Source organism: Oryctolagus cuniculus, chromosome 11 (assembly GCF_051225735.1).
Source record: "Oryctolagus cuniculus isolate XC-2025 breed Fujian yellow rabbit chromosome 11, ASM5122573v1, whole genome shotgun sequence".
NCBI lineage: Eukaryota > Metazoa > Chordata > Mammalia > Lagomorpha > Leporidae > Oryctolagus > Oryctolagus cuniculus.
Genome location: NC_142877.1, coordinates 51990493 through 52010147, shown reverse-complemented (window position 1 = coordinate 52010147; position 19655 = coordinate 51990493). Strand labels below are relative to the sequence as shown.

Genomic DNA, 19655 nt, shown 5'->3' with positions numbered 1-19655 from the left:
TCCTCGTTTGGCTGATTTTTTGTAATGTGTTTTTGGATTCAATCCTGTTGATTTCTTCTCTGATTTTAATTATTTCTCTTCTCCTACTAGATTTGGGTCTGGTTTGCTGTAGGTTTTCTAGATCCTTGAGGTGAATTGAAAGCTCATCTATTTGGTGCCTTTCCAATTTCTTGATGTAGGCACCTATTGATATAAACTTTCCTCTTAACACTGCTTTTGCTGCGTCCCATAAGTTTTGGTATGTTGTGCTGTTATTCTCATTTACTTCCAGAAAGTTTTTGATTTCTCTTTTGATTTCTTCTATGACCCATTGTTCATTCAGGAGCATGTTGTTCAATCTCCATGTGTTTGCATATGCTCTAGGGATTCCTGAGTTGCTAATTTCCAACTTCATTCCTTTATGGTCTGAGAAGCTGCATGGTATGATTCTAATTCTTGTGAATTTGCTGAGACTTGCTTTATGGCCTAATATGTGGTCAATCCTAGAGAAGGTTCCATGTACTGCTGAGAAGAATGTAAAATCTTTAGCTGTAGGATTGAAAGTTCTGTATATATCTGTTAGATCCATTTGGGCTATAGTGTCATTTAAATCTACTGTATCCTTGTTGATCTTCTGTCCTATTGATCTATTTCTGAGAGTGGAGTATTGAAGTCCCCCAGTACTATTGTATTGGGGTCTAAGTCTCCCTTTAAGTCCGTTAATAAATCTGTTAGATAAACTGGTTCCCTGTAGTTAGGTGCATATACATTGATAATTGTTATATCTTCTTGTTGTATTGATCCCTTAATCATTATATAGTGCCCCTCTTTGTCTCTCTTAACAGTTTTTGTGGTAAAGTTTATGTTGTCCGATATTAAGATGGCTACGCCCGCTCTTTTTTCATTTCTGTTGGCATGGTATATCTTTTTCCAGCCTTTCACTTTCAGTCTGTATGGATCTTTGTTGGAAAGATGTGTTTCTTGTAAGCAGCAAATAGATGGGTTTTGTTCCTCAACCCAATCAGCCAATCGGTGTCTTTTAACTGGACAGTTCAGGCCATTCACGTTCAATGTGACTAATGATAAGTGGTAACTTTGCCCTGCCATTTGCCAAAGATAAGTTCTAATATATGCTTTGAATTCCCTGTGATCTTTTGCTGTGAGGTTTCCTTCCTTGGTTTCCTTCCTTTACCTTCTTTCATATTGATGACCGTGTTTCTTTGTTTCTGTGTGTAACACATCTTTAAGCTTCTTTTGCAGGGCTGGACGAGTGGCAGCAAATTCTTTCAATTTCTGTTTGCTATGAAAAGTCTTTATTTCACCTTCATTCACAAATGATAGCTTTGCAGGATATAATATTCTGGGCTGGCAGTTTTTCTCTCTTAGTACCTGGGCTATATCTCGCCATTCCCTCCTAGCTTGTAGAGTTTCTGATGAGAAGTCAGCTGTGAGTCTAATTGGAGATCCTCTGAGAGTAATCTGACGTTTCTCTCTTGCACATTTTAGGATCTTTTCTTTATGTTTCACTGTGGAGAGTTTAATTACAATGTGCCGTGGTGAGGATCTCTTTTGGTCGTGTTTATTAGGGGTTCTGTGAGCTTCCTGTACTAGGATTTCTCTGTCTTTCTCCAAACCTGGGAAATTTTCTGCTAATATCTCACTTTTTAAAAAGGCCTTCTAATCCTTTCTCCTTCTCCATGCCTTCAGGAACTCCTAGAACCCGAATGTTGGTTTTTTTAATAGTATCCTGAAGATTCCCGACAATATGTTTTAGATTTCTAATTTCCTCTTCTTTTCTTTGGTCTGACTGTATCCTTTCCTGTTCTCTGTCTTCTAAGTCCGATATTCTCTCTTCTGCTTCACCGATTCTGTTTGTAAGGCTCTCTATTGTGTTTTTCATTTGTTCTATTGAATTCTTTTCTTCAGTCACTATCACAGTTTCCTGTTGTACTAGTTGTTTTGTTTCATTTTGATTCCTCCTTAATATTTCATTTTCACGAGAGAGATTTTCTATCTTGTCCATTAAGGATTTCTGTAGTTCAAGAATTTGTTTTTGAGAACTTCTTAATGTTCTTATCAATTTTTTGAAATCTGCTTCTTGCATTTCTTCTATGTCATCATCTTCATAATCTTGAATTGGGGTGTCTTTTTCATTTGAGGGCATCATGGTGACTTCCTGTTTTTATTACCTCGGTTTTTGCATTTGTTATTTGGCATATTGGAGATATTTGGTTTCTTCACTGTGGTGCTTTTTCTTGTTGTACTATGACTCTAGATTAAGTGGACTCTCTGTTTTTGATGGAGCCTTAGGGCTTGAGATGGGTGTGGCCTGAGAGCTCTGTTTGGTGTGCCAAAGGTGACACTCCCAGGTTAGGCATGGTAAACCTCTCTCTCTCTCTCTCTCTCTTTCTTTTTTTTTTGATTCAAAAGGGAAGTAATTCCACACAGCTGAACGAAGTTGGAGGTAGTTAGCAGGCAAATGATATACCCACAGGAGCCAGAGATCGGAAGCTCTTTCCCAAGGACCACACAGGGAATCTGTTCGGCCCTCAGAGTGGGCTCAAATTCTCCTTCAGTCTCCCACTGGGTTGCCAAAGTTATGGAATTATAGCGTCTCTGGAGAGTACTCACGTGAATTCCGTGAGTTCTCTCCCCCACCGTCTCTTTTTTCACAGTCTCAGTTCAGTAGCACCACAAATTTACAAGGTCCTAATCTCCTGTTCATTCGCTCCGCCCAGAGTCAGGTTTTTCTGCTAGGCTCAGGGCCGGTGCAGACCTGAGGTCGCTCTGCTTATGACGTATGTCCAAGATGGCGCCTGCTCTTTGTCTTGCTCGCCCTTGAGAGGTGAGCGGAGAGAGAGAAACCGTGTCCGTACCAGTCACCTTTTTTTTTTCCCTCTCTCTCTTCCAGTTAGCCTGGTGAAGTCCCCCCCGCCTGGGGGTCATTCCCTCTAGTCTCCTCTCTCCGCTTGCCTGCCGGTGTCTCGGGCTATTGAGGTTCGGCTCACCTCGCGTTCCAGCGCTGGTGTGTTGAGTCTGCCGCTGGTGTCCCGAACTGTGGGCTCCCATGTTCTCCATGCAGGTCCACTGTGAATCACGCATTCCGGAAGAGTTTCTTCTGCTGTTTCCTCCCCTACTCTTCCTTGAAACTGCAGTGTCTCCACTTTCATTAAACTATCTCTCCCCGGACTATCAGTGTGCTCCCTTCCTATTCCGCCATTTATTTCATAATAATGAATATAGATTTCCAACGTACAGCTTATGGACTACCTTGGCACCCCCCCCCCCCCCGGTGACTTCCCTCCCACCTGCAACCCTCCCCTTTCCTGCTCTCTCTCCCCTTCCATTCATATCAAGATTCATTTTCAATTTTCTATATATACAGAAGATCAGTTTAGTATACATTAAGTAAAGATTTCAACAGTTTGCACCCACATAGAAACACAAAGTGAAATATACTGTTTTAGTACTCGTTATAGCATTAAGTTTCAATGTACAGCACGCTAAGGACAGAGATCCTACATGAGGAGTAAGTGCACAGTGACTCCTTTTGTTGACTTTACCAATTGACACTCCTGTCTATGGCATCAGTAATCTCCCTATGCTCCAGTCATGAGTTTCCAAGGTTATGGAAGCCCCTTGAGTTCTCCGACTCTTATCTTATTTAGACAAGGTCATAGTCAAAGTGGAGGTTCTCTCCTCCCCTCAGAGAAAGGTACCTCCTTCTTTGAAGACCTGTTCTTTCCACTGGGATCTCACTCACAGAGATCTTTCATTTAGGTTTTTTCTTTTTTTCCCCAGAGTGTCTTGGCTTTCCATGCCTGAAATACTCTCATGGGCTTTTCAGCCAGATCTGAATGCCTTTAGGGCTGATTCTGAGGCCAGAGTGCTGTTTAGGACATCCGCCATTCTATGAGTCTGCTGAGTATCTCACTTCCCATGTTGGATCACTCTCCCCTTTATTTATTCTATTGGCTAGTATTAGCAGGTACTAGACTTGTTTATGTGCTCCCTTTGACTCTTAGTCCTTTCATTATGATCAATTGTGAACTGAAATTGATCACTTGGAATAGTGAGATGGCATTGGTACATGCCACCTTGATGGGATTGAATTGGAGTCCCCTGGTATGTTTCTAACTCTACCATTTGGGGCCAGTCAGCTTGAGCATGTCCCAAATTGTACATATCTTCCCACTCTTATTCCCACTCTTATGTTTAACAGGGATCACATTTCAGTTAAATTTGTACACAGAAGGTTAACTATTCTAGGTAAAGAGTCTAACACTTTGTATGAGAAAGTAAAAGTAAAGAAAAAAAAAAACTGTTCCTCAAACAACCAAACAACTCAGGTGAGGGCTGTTCAAAATCATTGCATCCTGAAGGTATTTCACCTTTTTTTTTTTAAAAGAAAACTATCTTTACAAAGAACCCAAGAATGATACACTTTTTGTGAGCACTTAGACTAACTCTAACTTATGAAACATAAGAATATCATCCACTTAATAGACTAAAACAAAGTAATTCTTTGAGAACAAGTTTTACTTCTAAGTCTCATAATACAACTCTTTGAGCACAGAGGTCCTGCAAGGGGAATTAGTGCACAGTGACTCTTGTTGTGTATTTAACAATTAAGACTACACTCTTATGTATGATGTTGGTGACCATCTGTGAAAGTTTGGAGATGTGGATAGGGTGATTTGCCAGCCTTTAGCAAGTCATATTTTCCTTCCTTTTTCTCCCTGCTTCACAAGAATCTGAAAGAAGAAGGAATTTAAACTTTGTCTTTAAATCACCTTATGCCATATGCATAAGGTGTGTATGCACAAAATGCAATATGATACTTGGGGATTCTACCACTACATCTCACACCCCACCAAGAACTAAGAGGGCAAATATCTTTTACACCACATTTATTTTCCTAGTTGTTTATTTGGTGGTTTCTTTGATTGACAGTTGGCATGTGCTTGGGTCTCACTTGATTTCCAAATTCCCAGTTGCAGAGAAAGACGCTGGTGTCTCCTCCCGTGAGCAATACCGTCTCTTCCAGGCTCAGTGATGATGTCCTGACTGCACCTTCTCTTTTCCAGGCAACTGAAGTTGTACCCTAGATTTCACAGTCACATGAATGGGAACAAAAGAAATTTATTCTCCTCTCTGGATAGTTAGATCACTTGGAAGGTGACACTGAAGGTAAAAACAGTCCTTGTGGAGATTCCTCTACCCTCCCATTCCCATCCCAAGTCATCTAACAGGAACTGAGGGAGAAGTATCAATAGACCATGTTGTCTTATGTAGTAGCCACTTCAGGATCCTTACTGCACTACACTGGATGTCTATGTTGTACTAAAGATAAAGGAAGCTTCTTGACTGAAGGTCTGAACCAAAATTGGATTTGGAGTGATGGCAGAGGTAAGATTACATCTTTCAGGAAGATGTAATATTGTTGCCAAAATATTGATACATTCTGTGCATTTTGGTGATTTATGGGGATTATTCAAGGAAGTATACAATCATTGTTCTTAGACATGGACAGATGACATCAATATTCTCCATCACCTAAAACTCAGACTCTGAATTTTTAATGGTCTTTAGAGGGGGCCTTCTAAAGGAGTGGCTAGCAAAGTCTGGGGCACATGGTGAGTATCTGTGACAGTGACCTTTTCCATGTGGGGTCAGGTGTCAGTTGAGTCTAAGGAGCAGGAGAATTAAAACACAAGCATGTTATTATAGAAAATCTGGCAAAGCAGTCTGTTATGACGTGCTATGTTTGACTCAGTACTGAATTAAAACTTCAAAGTAATGTACGTTTCTAGAGTGCTTTCCAGATGGGTATTATGGACTTCACATTTATTTGTGTGTTTTTAATCTCCACCCCCACTTTTCCATCTCTCTATCCTGCAATTGCATCTCCTTGATACTTCAACACTCTTCCCCAATAGAATATCCACACTTGACGTGCTCTGTACAGAGACCAAAGGAAACTGAACTGGCCATGTCCTCACTTACCCATCTCTCACCCTGTTTCTCCTGCACTGGACCCCACCTGCTTGGTGAGGTGCTTTTCTGCCATGTAGGAATGCTGACCACTGAGGCCTGGGGTTCCTGACTACAACAGGGTAGGCGTGGCAGAGCTCAGGTGGAAAGGCTGCATGCGTGAAACACCTGGAAGAAGTAGGGGAGTCTTTCTTCCTTGATGATAGAGTTAGGGTCCAGGGTAGCAAGTTGATTGGCCAGAGAGCTGTGTCCTGTGGGCACGAGCTGCTGATGGTTGCTCTCCAGTGTTGAACTGTGATCTTCTCAACTGTAGGGTCATCCCGCAATCTGGAGGTTTAATGCTTCTGTACCAATAAGAGGAAGTTGTATATACATGAGGGAAAGAGATACCACCATTTGGGTCGTTCCCCGCCCCCCCCGACCTTGATCTCTGTGGTTCTTAGGGATTTTGTTACACTCCACCAAGAATGGCCATTACTGGCAATGGGAGTTGCAATTCCTTGACAATTGTGTGGCCCACAGGAGGAAGCCATTGCTGGGTGTCAGGAGATCAAATGTTATAGCCTATTAGAGCCTATGTTTTCATCAGGAAAACTCTTCCTGCTTGCCCCAGAGGCATATCAAGATTAACAAGACCTATCCAAAGGATTTTGACCAATCAGAAATTATGCTCATAGGTAACAGTTTACAATAATTATATATAGAATTTACATAATTATGGGATTACCTATCAGTGATTCTTTCCATGGATTCAGCACAGAACAAGTTAAAGAGTAATGACCTGTCTCTTTTAAAGGAATGCTTGTATATTATGAGCACCAGCCCTGTGAGATAGGGGCAGGTTCTGTTCACACAGGCATCTAGAATGTTCACCTTCTCCATTTCCTGGTTCAGGCAGGATCATATCTGAAACATGCCAAACAGATTTTACAAAAAAGTAGCTTTAATGCTCTCTGTAGAACATGGCACTGCCAACTTTTTTGATACCAGTTCTCTGTTCCTCAGTTGTCATGGTCGGAAAGTTATTCCGAGGGTCTAAATTACTATACCCCGGTGTGGTATAGTAATCTGTTATTTTTCTCCTTGTCTTATTCTTATGGAAAATAAATTGACAACCCTCAATTGTGTGGGGCATTGGACTCTCAAAACTTTGCAATTTTTCTTTATCACCATCCAAGTCTCTGATTACTTACTTCTTTTCCTTGAGTTTCCTGTTTGTTGTTGTTATTATGTTCCCTTACCTCTCCACTGAATGAAGAGAATGTCCCCAAATCTACTATGGTAAGGTCCAGGACTGGTCCCGAGATTCTAAAGGTTTTTGATGGGGCTGCTGAGGATGGAAGTTCTGGTTCAACAGTTCACTATCCATTGAGAGTGGTATGGGGCCATCTCTTACCCCTTTGGAAGAAACATGTTTTGAAGGTAAAGACTTCCAAAGGCTCAAAACTCAGAGGTAGTTATGGCTGGGTTGATGTCATCTCCCTTGGGGAGAATAGGGCCACTTACCCAGTCCTGGGTGTAGTTGATGCGGGTGTTACAGAGCAGCTGCTCATCCCTGAGGTAGACACAGATGAAGGAGTCAGTTTGTTAAAGAAGTCTGGAAACAGTCACCAAGCTCACATCCCTGGTTAGGAGTACAGCCAAAGTGGGAGGAGCCAGTCTTACGGAGACGCAGAGGCCTTTCAGAGAGGCAGTTGTAGCATATGGTAGAGACATCTATCCACCTAGGAAATTGTGGTCATGGAACTCTGTTCAACTAGTGCTGGTACTTAGCAGTTAGCCAAATGACTGAGTCTCAGGGTGCTGCCGCTGAAACAAATACCTGATTTCTAGCTTGCTATCTATCTTTCTTTGTTGTATGGAAAATGGATAGAATAAGACTTTAATTCTCATCTCATCCTAAATTCTTCCCTTCAAGAAGCAGAAAAGAAACAGCAGTGGTTAGATCTTAAATTCACAAATTCATAGGGTAATAAGATGGGTATTTAGGACTCTACAGTTGCCTATTATAAACACATAATCTCAGAACCTCAAGCCCTGGAATGTAGAATCAGACCTTCTGAATAAGAATCTTTTTAACAAGGGATTCAATTTGTATACATGCAAAATTGAAAAGCCTTAATTTATTAGTTCTCTTCTGGGTAAGTTGAGGAATGAGCTCCAAATATAACTTATGCTCTAACTCCAGGATTCTGGATATTCTTGCATTTTTCTGAACCTTTAGAATTTGCATTGGAGAATTTGAGAACTGGAACTTGACCACCCTGAATAATCATTACTCTCTGACCTCTCCATTATTCCATCCCTATGCCAGCCCCACTAACCCCTTACAGGGGAGCTGGGAAGCAGCTCCTCTCTCTTATCTACCCCAATGAATCATGTCTGAATGACAGGTGAGAATGTCCTCATGCCCGCAATATCTATTCTAAGGGAAAGAGGGACTCAGATGTTATAGACCGAATGCTTGTTTTCTCTCCAGATTCATACATTGAGACTAATCCTCAAACTGATAGTATTTGAAAATTGGGCCTACAGGAGGCGATTATGTAGTGAAGGAAGGCCCTCATGAATAAGATTAATGTTCTTACAAAAGAGAGCCGAGTTTTCCCTTGTCCTTTCTTCCGTGTGAGGACACCATGAAAAAAGACCACTGTCTGTGGATCTGGAAGTAGGCCCTCACTGCTGGCACATCGAGCCTGGACTTCCCAGCCTCCAGAACTGTGAGAAGTGACATGTCTGTTGTTTATATGCCACCCTGTCTACGATATTCTTTACAGCAGGCTGGATGGGCTAGGATATCATGTAACTGGGCTAGACAGTGAAGAGATTACCAGTGTTCATGGAGGCTTTAAGGAAAGCTCAACATGAATGGAAGGAAAAGGAAAAGAGGACCTGAAGTCCAGCTCTAGCCCAAGTGGAAAATCCTAAGATGAGACTTAGAGATGAACTCCCAAACCTCCTCCCTAGTTTTCCTCCCCAAACCTTGGAATTTGGTTCTTTTACCTCGAATCCGAGCATCTTCCTGCAGCTGAAAAATAATTCAGAGAATCAGAATCTCAAGATGCTGGTCTTCTCTGGACCATCAACCATAGGCTTAGTAACATGTAGAGAGGTATACTTGGGGCATATGTGCTTCTTGGGAATGGAACTAAATTCTAAGTCTCTGCAAAGCAAACATTCTATTGTGTTTGTATCTCTGATACCAAACCATGTAAGATAATGCTCTGCATATAGCCTATGCTCAGCTAATATTTGTTGAATAATGAACCAATCAATAAATGTGAGCAAGATATGATCTCTTTAGGAGTGGGAGACACACTTGGATTCCTAGCTACTCATTCAGGGCCTTCACTTCTTTTATTTTTTCTGGCCTTTCTGCTGTGGTTTTTCTGGTCTCTTTCATCCTTCTCCATGGTTTTCTTGAAGTCCTTGTAAAGGACCTTTTTTAAAAGCTTTTATTTTAATAGAAAACTTTTATTTAATAAATGTAAATTTTGAAAATACAACTTTTAAGATTATAGTGGTTCTTCTCCCATAACCACCTTCCCGCATGCAAACCATCCCATCTCCTACTCCCTATACCATCCCATTCTTCATTAAGATTCATTTTCAATTATCTTTACATACAGAAGATCAACTCTATACTAAGTAAAGACTTCAGCAGATTGTACCCCCACAGACACACGAAGTATAAAGTACTGTTTGAGTACTAGTTATACCGTTAATTCACATAGTACAACACATTAAGGACAGAGATCCTACATGGGGAGTAAGTGCACAGTGACTCCTGTTGTTGATTTAACAATTGACACTCTTATTTATGATGTCAGTGATCACCTGAGGCTCTTGTCATGAGCTGCCAAGGCTATGGAAGCCTCTTGAGTTCACAAACTCTGACCTTATTCAGCCAAGGCCATAGTCAAAGTGGAAGTTCTCTCCTCCCTTCAGAGGAAGGTACCTCTGTGAAGGACCTTTTAAGGAATCCTTCTCACTCACCTCAGAGAAAATAACTGCTGATGATATACTTTGGGCCTCTTCTCACAAAAGCCAACTAACATTTTTTTTGCTGCATTGGAATGCAGTAGTGTTGGGTCTTATGTTTAATCAGAAAGAAGTCTAAGTCTACTTCTCTCTGTATCTTTAGTCTGACTTAATTCTTCTGTTTTAACTACGCCAGCTTGGAGGATCTGTGAGGGCAAGGACTGTGTCTGACCCTGTGAAGAAGCACCAGAGGGAAGTTTTGTCAAGGGGATGTCAGATGGACTTCCTATGTGGGCCCCATGAGGCTGGAGGTCAAAACACAGAAGTCTCACTAATGGAGAAGCTTCCTCCTCCTTCTCCTCTGCTCAAGACCTAGGCTATACACAGAGTGAGAGTCTCCTTGGTCTCAGAGGCAAAACTGGAGTGGAGATATCAAGCTTCTGATGTTTATCCGCAGTTGGGTGGGGACCAAGACCTCTGCAATGTTCACTAGAGAAAACCCCAGATGAAGCAATGAGATGAAATGACATGGCTTCTTAGTAGAAAGGGACTCACTTCTATGGCCCAGAAGTGGTCTATATAGTAAAATAGAGGAAGTTTATTTTCCATACCTTCTCAGTGCCTTTGGACATCAATCCTCCTCAAGTAGAAAGAGAGAGCTATTGTTTCTAAGATCCCAGGAAGCTCGTAATATATTTAGAGTCTAATTTTAATGAAGTTATGTCTTTATTTAGAGAAAAAGTTAAGGAAACTGTATGGAAATTTTCTGTTTGCCCTAGTTTTATAATGTCTTTACTTGTCCAACATTGTTCCCCATGTTTATGGCCTCTATAAATAGTCTGTTAATAAACATTGGTGGGGCCAGCCATGTGGCGTAGTAGGCTAAGCTTCTGCCTATGGTGCTGGCATCCCGTAAAGTCACCCGTTCATGTCCTGGCCGCTCCTCTTCTGATCCAGCTCTCTGTGTGTATGCCCTGAGAAAACAGTGGAAGATGGCCCAAGTGCTTCGGCTCCTGTACCCATGTGGAAGACCCGGAACAAGTTCTTGGCTTTGGCATGGCCCCACTTCAGCCATTTGGGGAGTAAAACATCGGATAGAAGACCTTTCTCTCTGTCTCTCCCTCTCTCTGTCTGCAACCCTGCCACTCAAATAAATAAAAAAAAATTTTAAAAAAGTAAATATTGGTGTAGGTAGGAACTATTATTTTGCACTGTAACAGTGTAAAAACAGTAAAATGTGACATTGAGTTTGGTAGGACTGAGACATATCAGCACCTTGAGCTAGCTGCTACAGTAACCCAGTGTCCAGGGCAAGCCATACTACAGTGCATGCTTGACTATTTTGTTTATTTGATCAGTGAAGAAACCAAGATCTGCATGGAGGAGGAGGGATAGAATAAGAGTATTGTTTCCATTACCTAAGAAGTTTACCTTTGGTCTCTGATTGCACTCCCTGTAGTTAACTCATCTAATAAGGTGACTTGTCATGTCACTTGGGGAATTCCCTCAACATAGTCATTTATCATAGTCATGGAACCATATAGAGTATTCTTTTTTTTTTTGATAGGCAGAGTTAGACAGTGAGAGAGAGACAGAGAGAAAGGTCTTCCTTCCGTTGGTTCACCCCCCCAAGTGGCTGCTACGGCCAGCGTGCTGCGCCGATCCAAAGCCAGGAGCCAGGTGCTTCCTCCTGATCTCCCATGTGGGTGCAGGACCCAAGCACTTGGGCCATCCTCCACTGCCTTCCTGGGCCACAGCAGAGAGAGGGACTGGAAGAGGAGCAATTGGGACAGAACCAGCGCCCCAACTGGGACTAGAACCCGGAGTGCTGGTGCCACAGGTGGAGGATTAGCCTAGTGAGTCGTGGCGCCAGCCCATATAGAGTATTCTTACTGAGAGAAATTCTGGTAGATACAATTTTTCTTCATATATTATCATACTTCCTGAGGGGTATTGTTAAGTATCTTCTTGCCTTAGCTACCTGGACAGACTGGTCAGTGTTACTCTTTAAGGGAAAAAAAATTACTATATAAATAAATGAAGTTAAAATGTTGGTTAGAGTCAACATCTCAGTAGGGCACAGAGAAAATGGGATCAAGGGCAGGTGATAAGGCAAGAGAATTTCAGGGATAAATATTTAATCTTGGGACCAGCACTGTTGTACAGCTGGTTAAGCCACCTCTTGCAGCAGCAGCATCCTTGAACATGCTGGTTCAAGTCCTAGATGCTCCTCTTCTGACCTAGCTCCTACCTAATGCACCTGGAAAAGCAGTAGAAGATGACCTGAGTGCTTGGGTCCCTGAATCCACATAGGAGACTCAGACAAAGCTGCTGTCTCCTGGCTTCGGTCTGGCCTAGCCCTGGTTGTTGCAGCCATTTGGGGAGTAAACCAGCGAATGGAAAACTTCTCTCTCTCTGCCTGGGCCTCTCTATCTCTGTAGATCCACTTTTCATATAAATAAATAAATAAATAAATCTTAAAGTATTAATCTCACCTCCTTTTGTATATCCTTAAAAGCTGTCAGCACCTGACAGAAGATGAAAATATATGAAAATTAGTACTACAGATTACTGCTTTATTATAAAGGGATTTATGTATAGAATTAGGGTATATAACCCCCCTGCCATTAGGCTGTTGAATGTGAATGTCAAGAGACCCTGGCTTTCTATCTTTTGCAATAAGTCCTCATTGACTTCCACCATACATATGTCATGACTGCCATTCCTTCACTTGATCAGTGGATGAAATACATTTAACAAAGGTGCATGAGCTAGTCAGGAGACTAGTATATTTAAAATCTTTCACAGCTTCTCTCTACATTTAAAGTGGTTTGGCTGCAAACAGCATGTATAATGAAATCTACTATTACATTTCATATATGTTGTTTCTTGTCCTGAAGTTAAGCATAGATAGAAAAATCAACACACTTTTATATTTAGGTTATAATATAATGGAGGCCAACATCAAATGTTGGTGAGTAGATATGATAGCTGACACTCCCTTGCATTATTGGAGGAAACGCAAAATCATATTTTCACTTTGGAAAAGTTCTGACAGTTTCTTATCAAACTAAATATATACTTGTCCTATCATCCAGATGTGGATGGATACAATGATTGTGGCAACTCTGGGTTGCCTCATTTTGGGGAAAGGGACAATATGGGAAAATGCAAGATAGTGTGATATTGATAATCTTGACCTTGTGTAGGCCTAGGCTAATGCTCCTGTGCCTTATTTTAAAAAAAATTTAAAAAGTTTAAAAAATAAAAATAGAAAAAGTCTCATAAAATATGGTTATATAAAAAGAAAATATTTTTGTTTTTATACACAGTTTGTTTTCTAAGCTGTTATTACAAAAATGAAAAAAATAAGTTTATAAAGGAAAGTTAAGTTATAGTCTATTAAAGAAATAAATTTTAAAAATAAATTTAATAAATTAAGTTTACCAAGTCTATAATAGTGTACAGTAATGTCTTAGGCATTCAGGTTGTCTTACCACTCATTCATTTATTGAACTTGAACAACTTCCAGTTCTGAAAGCTATATTCATGATACTTGACCTGTACAAGTGTGCCATTTTTATCCTTTATGTTGTATTTTTACTGTACTATTTCCATGTTTACATATGTTCAGATGCACAGTTACTTACCATTGTGTTGCAATTCCCTGCAGTATTCTGTGTAATACTGTCCTGTACAGGTTTGTGGCTTGGAAGCAATCGGCTACAGCTTATAACCTAGCCTTGTACCATTTGGGTTTAGGTAATTACGTTCTTTGATGTCCACAAAATGATGAAACGTTTCTCAGAACCTATCCTGTCATTATACAACACATGACTGCAATATTATTAAGTGGAGACTGGCAGGAGGGGTTCTGGTAAACCTCACCAATTTTTTAATAAAAAAGCCAGAATTGTTGATTAAATAATAAGCAGCCTTTTCCTGCTCTCTTCTGTATGAAAAACTTATACTTAAGTTCAAAATAATTTAATTAACTTTAATGCTCTTCTATATCCAGGTATCTAAATGCACAGTACATGCAGTTAGCATATCGAGAGACGTCAGAGTAGCTGGACTTGTGGGAAACTTCAGGTAACTGCATTCTGTGAAAGTTTGCAGAAGTTTGATGTGGCTACCTCTGTGCATAGTTAGCTTTTTCATGCAAATACCATCCAGATTTGTATTGCATGCAAATATCACCCAGATATAAAGTGAAACCTGACATTTTCAAGTTTGAGAATTGGCCATATTTCTGCACATGTTTCTGCAGACAAAAGTTTGCATCGCCATCCATTTCCAATAACAGAATTGTAAAATCATGCAGACATGAAAGTCAGACATAAAACAGGTAAATGAGCTAGTCAGGAGGCTAGCATATTTAAAAATCTTTCACAGATTTTTCTTTTTCACAAATCTTTCACAAATTTTCTCCACCAACCAGTTGACTTCACAAGAATAATTTGGCTAGTATCACTTGTATGTTCAGGTTCAAGACCTGTGATATTCTCCAATGGAAAGAACCAAACCTTTTAACAGAGGACCTCTTTGAGGCCAGGTAAAGAAAAACCAGACATTGTGTAGCAAGCAAAATAAAACATTATATATATATTTCATATATATATTCATATACATTCATATATACATATATTCATATATATGTATATATTTCACGAGACAGATGAGCTTTTCCTAAACAAATCTATAAATTCAAGGTAATTCTAATAAGAATGAGGATTTTTTTTATGAAACTTGACAAACTGATTCTAAAATCAGCCAGGAATAGCTAAGGTAGTTTTGAGAATAATAATAGAGGATTTTATAAGGTACTTTATAACTTTTAAGTAGGTAAATAGTATATAATTTTTAAAATAATTTTTATTTAAAATTTAATTAGTTCTTTTAAACAGATTCAATGTGCTTTATAAATACAATATTTTATTTTATTTAAGGTAAACACATTTCATGTATTTCATATATACAGATTTAGGAACATAGTGATACTTCCCACCCTACCCTCCCTCCTGCCAGCACTCCTACCCTTCTTCTTCTTTCCTCTCCCATTCCAGTTCTTATGTTTTTATAAAGATCTATTTTTACTTAACTTTATACTCATAATATTAACCCTACACTAAGTAAGAGTTCAACAAATAGTAAGAAGAAAAAAACGCTGTTCCTGAACAAGTAGACACAAGGGCTATAAACAATCATCAAAGCTCAGTATGCCACTTTCAGTCCTGCACATTACATTTTTATACTCTAAAAGAGCATATAATTGACAGAGACGTGGGTGACTATATCAGTGGAGTCCTCAGTCAGAGGTGATTTAGTCCCTCACCAGCCCCATGGAAGGACATTCAGGTGACTTGTCATGTAGTATCTGGAGACATTGTTGGTTATCACAAATAGGAAAGAAGCTTTTTAGTGTCATTCAGTTAGTAGAGGCCAGAGATGCTTCTGAATACCCTGCAGTGTGAACACCTCCACCCCTGCAACACACACCAAAGAATTATCCAGCCCTAAATGCCGGTAGAGATGCATTTGGGAAAGTGCTATAGAGTGTTCATGAACAGACCTGTACATATATGGGAAGTTGGTATATGTTAGAGGTGGCATTACAAATTTGCAAGGAAAAATGAACTGTTGAGAAAATTATCTTTGGATACAGAAAAATTGTTTTCAAAACCACATAACATTTATAAGTAAATTACAGTAAGATAAAAATAAATTGCCACTATAAAACAAATATCAGAAGAAAATAACAAAATTATAAGGATAGAAAATAATTTTTACTAAAATGTAAAGCAAAGAAAAGCTATGATTTATTTTACTAGTATAAGCCTTATTTGAGGCAAAAGATAGATTGGGAAAAATCTTATAGAAGATATTTGCCACTTATATTATAAAAGACTAGTATCAAAATTATATATATCATATATGTATATGTATGAATACATTATATATGCACTATATATACATAGATAAGTATATTTTATATATATATATATACACACACTTATCTGTGAATAGTTAACAAACAAGTAGAATTATGTTTAAAGGGTATGCAGTGTGAAGAAGTAGTTCACAGAAGAGGAACTACTACTGACCAATAAATATAAAAATACATGGTCTACCTTATTGACAATCTGGTACAAATAATAATAATATACAGCTTAACCCATTAGGGCAATAAAAATTTTAAACCAAATAAGGTCATTTGGTGGATGATTGAAGGGGAATTGGAATTCTAATGCAATTGTAAATTATCACAAACACACACACACATCATTTGTCTTGGTGAAATACTGAAAGTAATCTTATTGCCCACAATACAGCAACAAACAAAATGTAAATAGACAAGATGGAATTAAATAGGATACCACATATATAATAATCTCTCTACCTATATGTACGCCATTGCCATGACTTGGATGTGTCCCTCCATAGACATGTGTTGGAAACTCAGTTCCCAATGCAACATTGTTGGGAGGTAGGGGCCTAACGAAAGATGATTAGGCCAAGAACTCTGCCCTCAGCAGTGATGTTTCAGGAGTGGGTTCATTGTATTGGGAATGGATTCCTTAAAAAAGGCTGAGTTTGGCCCATTTTGCTCTCCGTTTCTAGCCGTCTTGCCTAATGCCAGGGAGTGATTTGCAAGAAGGCTCCTGTCAGATTCTAGCCCTTTACTCTGGGACTTCTGAGCTTCCAGAACTATGAGTCAATGAATTTCTGTTTATTATAAATTAGCCAGTCTTTGTAATTGTAACAGCGGCAAAAAGGCCCCAGGCATTCATATTCTGCCTCTTAAAAATCATTATGTCAAATGACTCAAGCCCAGAACTCTGCCAGCAAAAGTTATTTATCCATGGAACCTGTGGATATCTCTTCCTCACTCTAATCCAAGCCATGTCCCTTATCCTATACATTATATTACTCTTAAGATTCTGAACTGGAAATACACAGTTATATCAGCCTTCATTGTGGGGACTGAGGTGTAACTTATTACATTAAACCTGAGAGAAAGGTCAAACCTGTGCTTTGAAGAAGGTTTGTGGCAGTCCCTGATAACTGAGGAATAAACGTCTTTGATATAGGACTTCAACAGCCAGGACTCATGACAGCCTCAGACAGTGGGTGAGGTGCACAGGGGTGAAGAGTTCAGAAGATTTGGGACTGAATGAGAAGCAGAACAAGATAGGAGGGAGTGTGATAGTCCTTTATCATCGATCAGTAAACTGCTCAAGGGAAGAGAAATACATTTACTTTTTACGCACTGTCTCCCTTCTCCCACCTTTCACTGTTTTGTCAAGAATGACCCCTCTTTACTCACCTGATCCCACAAGGTTTCAGTGATTGTTACCTGTTTTTCCTGTCGAAATAAGGAAAAAAATATTGGGGATATTACTCTCTCTGAGAATCTGAATGGCTACTTTAAAGAGTTTGTGGAATAAGAGATAGCATTTGGAATAGAGATGACACCTGATGTTACCTCATGTTTCAGAATGTCCAGTGTCTTCTTCAGACATATCTCCTGCACATCTCTTGATCCAGCTTGTGAGTAACATGCACAAGTGGTCCCATACATTTACCCACCTTATCAATGCCGGTGTTACCTGCCTGCAGTCAGGGTATAATAGTGGCCTTGGACATATTTGTTGGTCTTGGTAGATAGCAGCTCATTGAGAGTACCTGAATTACAAAGCCCAGGTCCTCCAAGATATTATCTTTACATCAAGTGGTTTTTCTACCTCCTCTCCACACCTCTTTTCCTCCCCTTCCTAGCAACCTGAAACCCCAAAGACGCCAGGTATATTTGGATGTCTTACCCACCTGAGGTCTCATTGTCTCTCTTATGGAAGTGCTGGAAAGAAAAGATGATATAAATCTGATGAGGAGCCAGGAAAATAATCCAGAGACTTCTCCTAACTCTGCCCTACAACTCCTAGCATGAATTCTTGAGGTTTACTACCAAGTAAGGAAGACTAGCTGGGATTCTTATAATCCTCTAGGTCGTCTAGCTTCATCTTCCCGATGCTGTGTGATAGCACTTTGAAAACTCTAGAGCGCAGAGCAGTGGATATGAAGACAGCTGTCACCATCATTAAGCATTATCATTCTCCTGACTAAATGTATCTGCCCTCCACCCTTCACCCCACCTAACTTGGAACTGCCTAGGTCTCTGTAGAAGTCACGTCCAAATATAAGACTACTGCCTTTTTATGTCCTCCCAAAAAGCGTTATCCCTTTTTATGAGCTCTGATGGGGTAGGAGTGGGGATGGAAACTTTAGGAATAAGTTATAAGATTTTGCTTATTCTTGCCAGCACGACTGTGAAGCTCTTATTCCTAAATATTGTGAGGGAGTAGGTATAGAGAGGGCCAAACTGGCAACTGGCAGGAAGGAGACAGATCAAACAATGGGTGAAACTTGGACAATCTGAACAAACTCAGCCTAGACTTGCATAGAGGTTATGGGCCAAAGGAAGACAGTCCTAGCTGGAGGAGGACATTACCTCTTAGAGTTGTTCAGGGCCTGCTTGTAAGACAGGGGGAAAGCTAAAGAAGAAAGCATGTTTCAGAACCCAAGGATACTTACATCTCTAGCCTGAGTTTTCTGCTTGTACAGAACTGCCATAAAAGAAGCAGTAGGTCTTTTCAGATAAAGGTATAGAGGTCAGTAGCCACAGGGAGTCTGGGGACACAGAAGAAAGCAGAAACAGCCTAGGAGGACTTTGAGCCAGCCAGATCTACAGTTAAGAGGTGACTCTTGAAGGTCATCAGTTTCGCATAGCAAATAACAAGGTGGAAATCTCCTTAGGCATCGTTGGGTCAAATGATTCAAGCACAGAACTCTTCCAGCAAGAGTTATTTATCCATGGAACCTTTGGCTATCTCTTCCTCACTCTAATCCAAGCCATGTCTCTTATCCTACAAATTATATTACTCTTTTTTTTTTGACAGGCAGAGTGGACAGTGAGAGAGAGAGAGAGGGAGAAAGGTTTTCCTTTTCCGTTGGTTCACCCCCCCAATGGCCGCTGTGGCCAGCGCGCTGGGGCTGGCGCACCACGCTGATCCAAAGCCAGGAGCCAGGTGCTTCTCCTGGTCTCCCATGCGGGTGCAGGGCCCAAGGACTTGGGCCATCCTCCACTGCACTTCCGGGCCATAGCAGAGAGCTGGCCTGGAAGAGGGGCAACCGGGACAGAATCTGGCACCCTGACCAGGACTAGAACCCGGGATGCCGGCGCTGCAAGGCAGAGGATTAGCCTATTGAGCCGTGGCGCTGGCCTCCAACCAAGTCTTTTAAATAGAGAGGTGAATAATTGACATACTGGGTAAAAGATATGGGCACAAATGATGAAGTGTGTGTGTGTGTGTGTGTGTCTGTATAGTGATACAAAGAGAGACAATGAAAGAGTAGGGGACAGAGAAGAGACAGAGGTAGAAGTAGAGGTGGGGTGGGGGGAGAGGAGTTTGAGAGATTGGCCCAATAAAATCTGGATGATTTATTACCTGAAATTGGAGGAGAATATTGAGCCTACATAAACCAGGCACTGCCAATGGTGCTTTCACGTATGTATTCTATCCTCAGGTGGTCCTGTGAGGGAGGTGTGGGTGGCCTATTTCACTCTGCAGCAAACCAAGACTCTAATATGCTATGTAATAATGGTTGAAAACCTTGAATCTGACTCAGGTCTGTTTAATTCC

At 40.4% G+C, this 19655-nt stretch overlaps 1 protein-coding gene across 1 annotated transcript; it reads right to left on the bottom strand.

The window, feature by feature from the left end:
- Positions 1 to 6181: 6181 nt before the first annotated feature.
- Positions 6182 to 17536, bottom strand: LYLDT1 (lysosomal-lipid droplet tether 1). Its single transcript, XM_089309060.1, has 6 exons — positions 17441 to 17536; positions 17282 to 17320; positions 12450 to 12482; positions 8977 to 9001; positions 7480 to 7528; positions 6182 to 6317 (listed from the first exon to the last, which is right to left on the bottom strand). The coding sequence occupies exons 1-6, from the start codon at positions 17534 to 17536 to the stop codon at positions 6182 to 6184; spliced, it is 378 nt and encodes a 125-aa protein (XP_089165186.1).
- Between the last annotated feature and the right edge of the window lie 2119 nt (positions 17537 to 19655).

What these genes read in the sequence shown, in the direction of transcription:
- LYLDT1 (XM_089309060.1), bottom strand. Translation starts at nt 17,536, where the DNA reads ATGTATGGGACCACTTGTGCATGTTACTCACAAGCTGGATCAAGAGAT. An exon ending in GGAAGATGCTCGGATTCGAG is followed by an intron (nt 7,529 to 8,976) that starts GTAAAAGAACCA and finishes TGTCTACCTCAG; the next exon opens with GGATGAGCAGCTGCTCTGTA. An exon ending in TCAACTACACCCAGGACTGG is followed by an intron (nt 6,318 to 7,479) that starts GTAAGTGGCCCT and finishes TTATTGGTACAG; the next exon opens with AAGCATTAAACCTCCAGATT.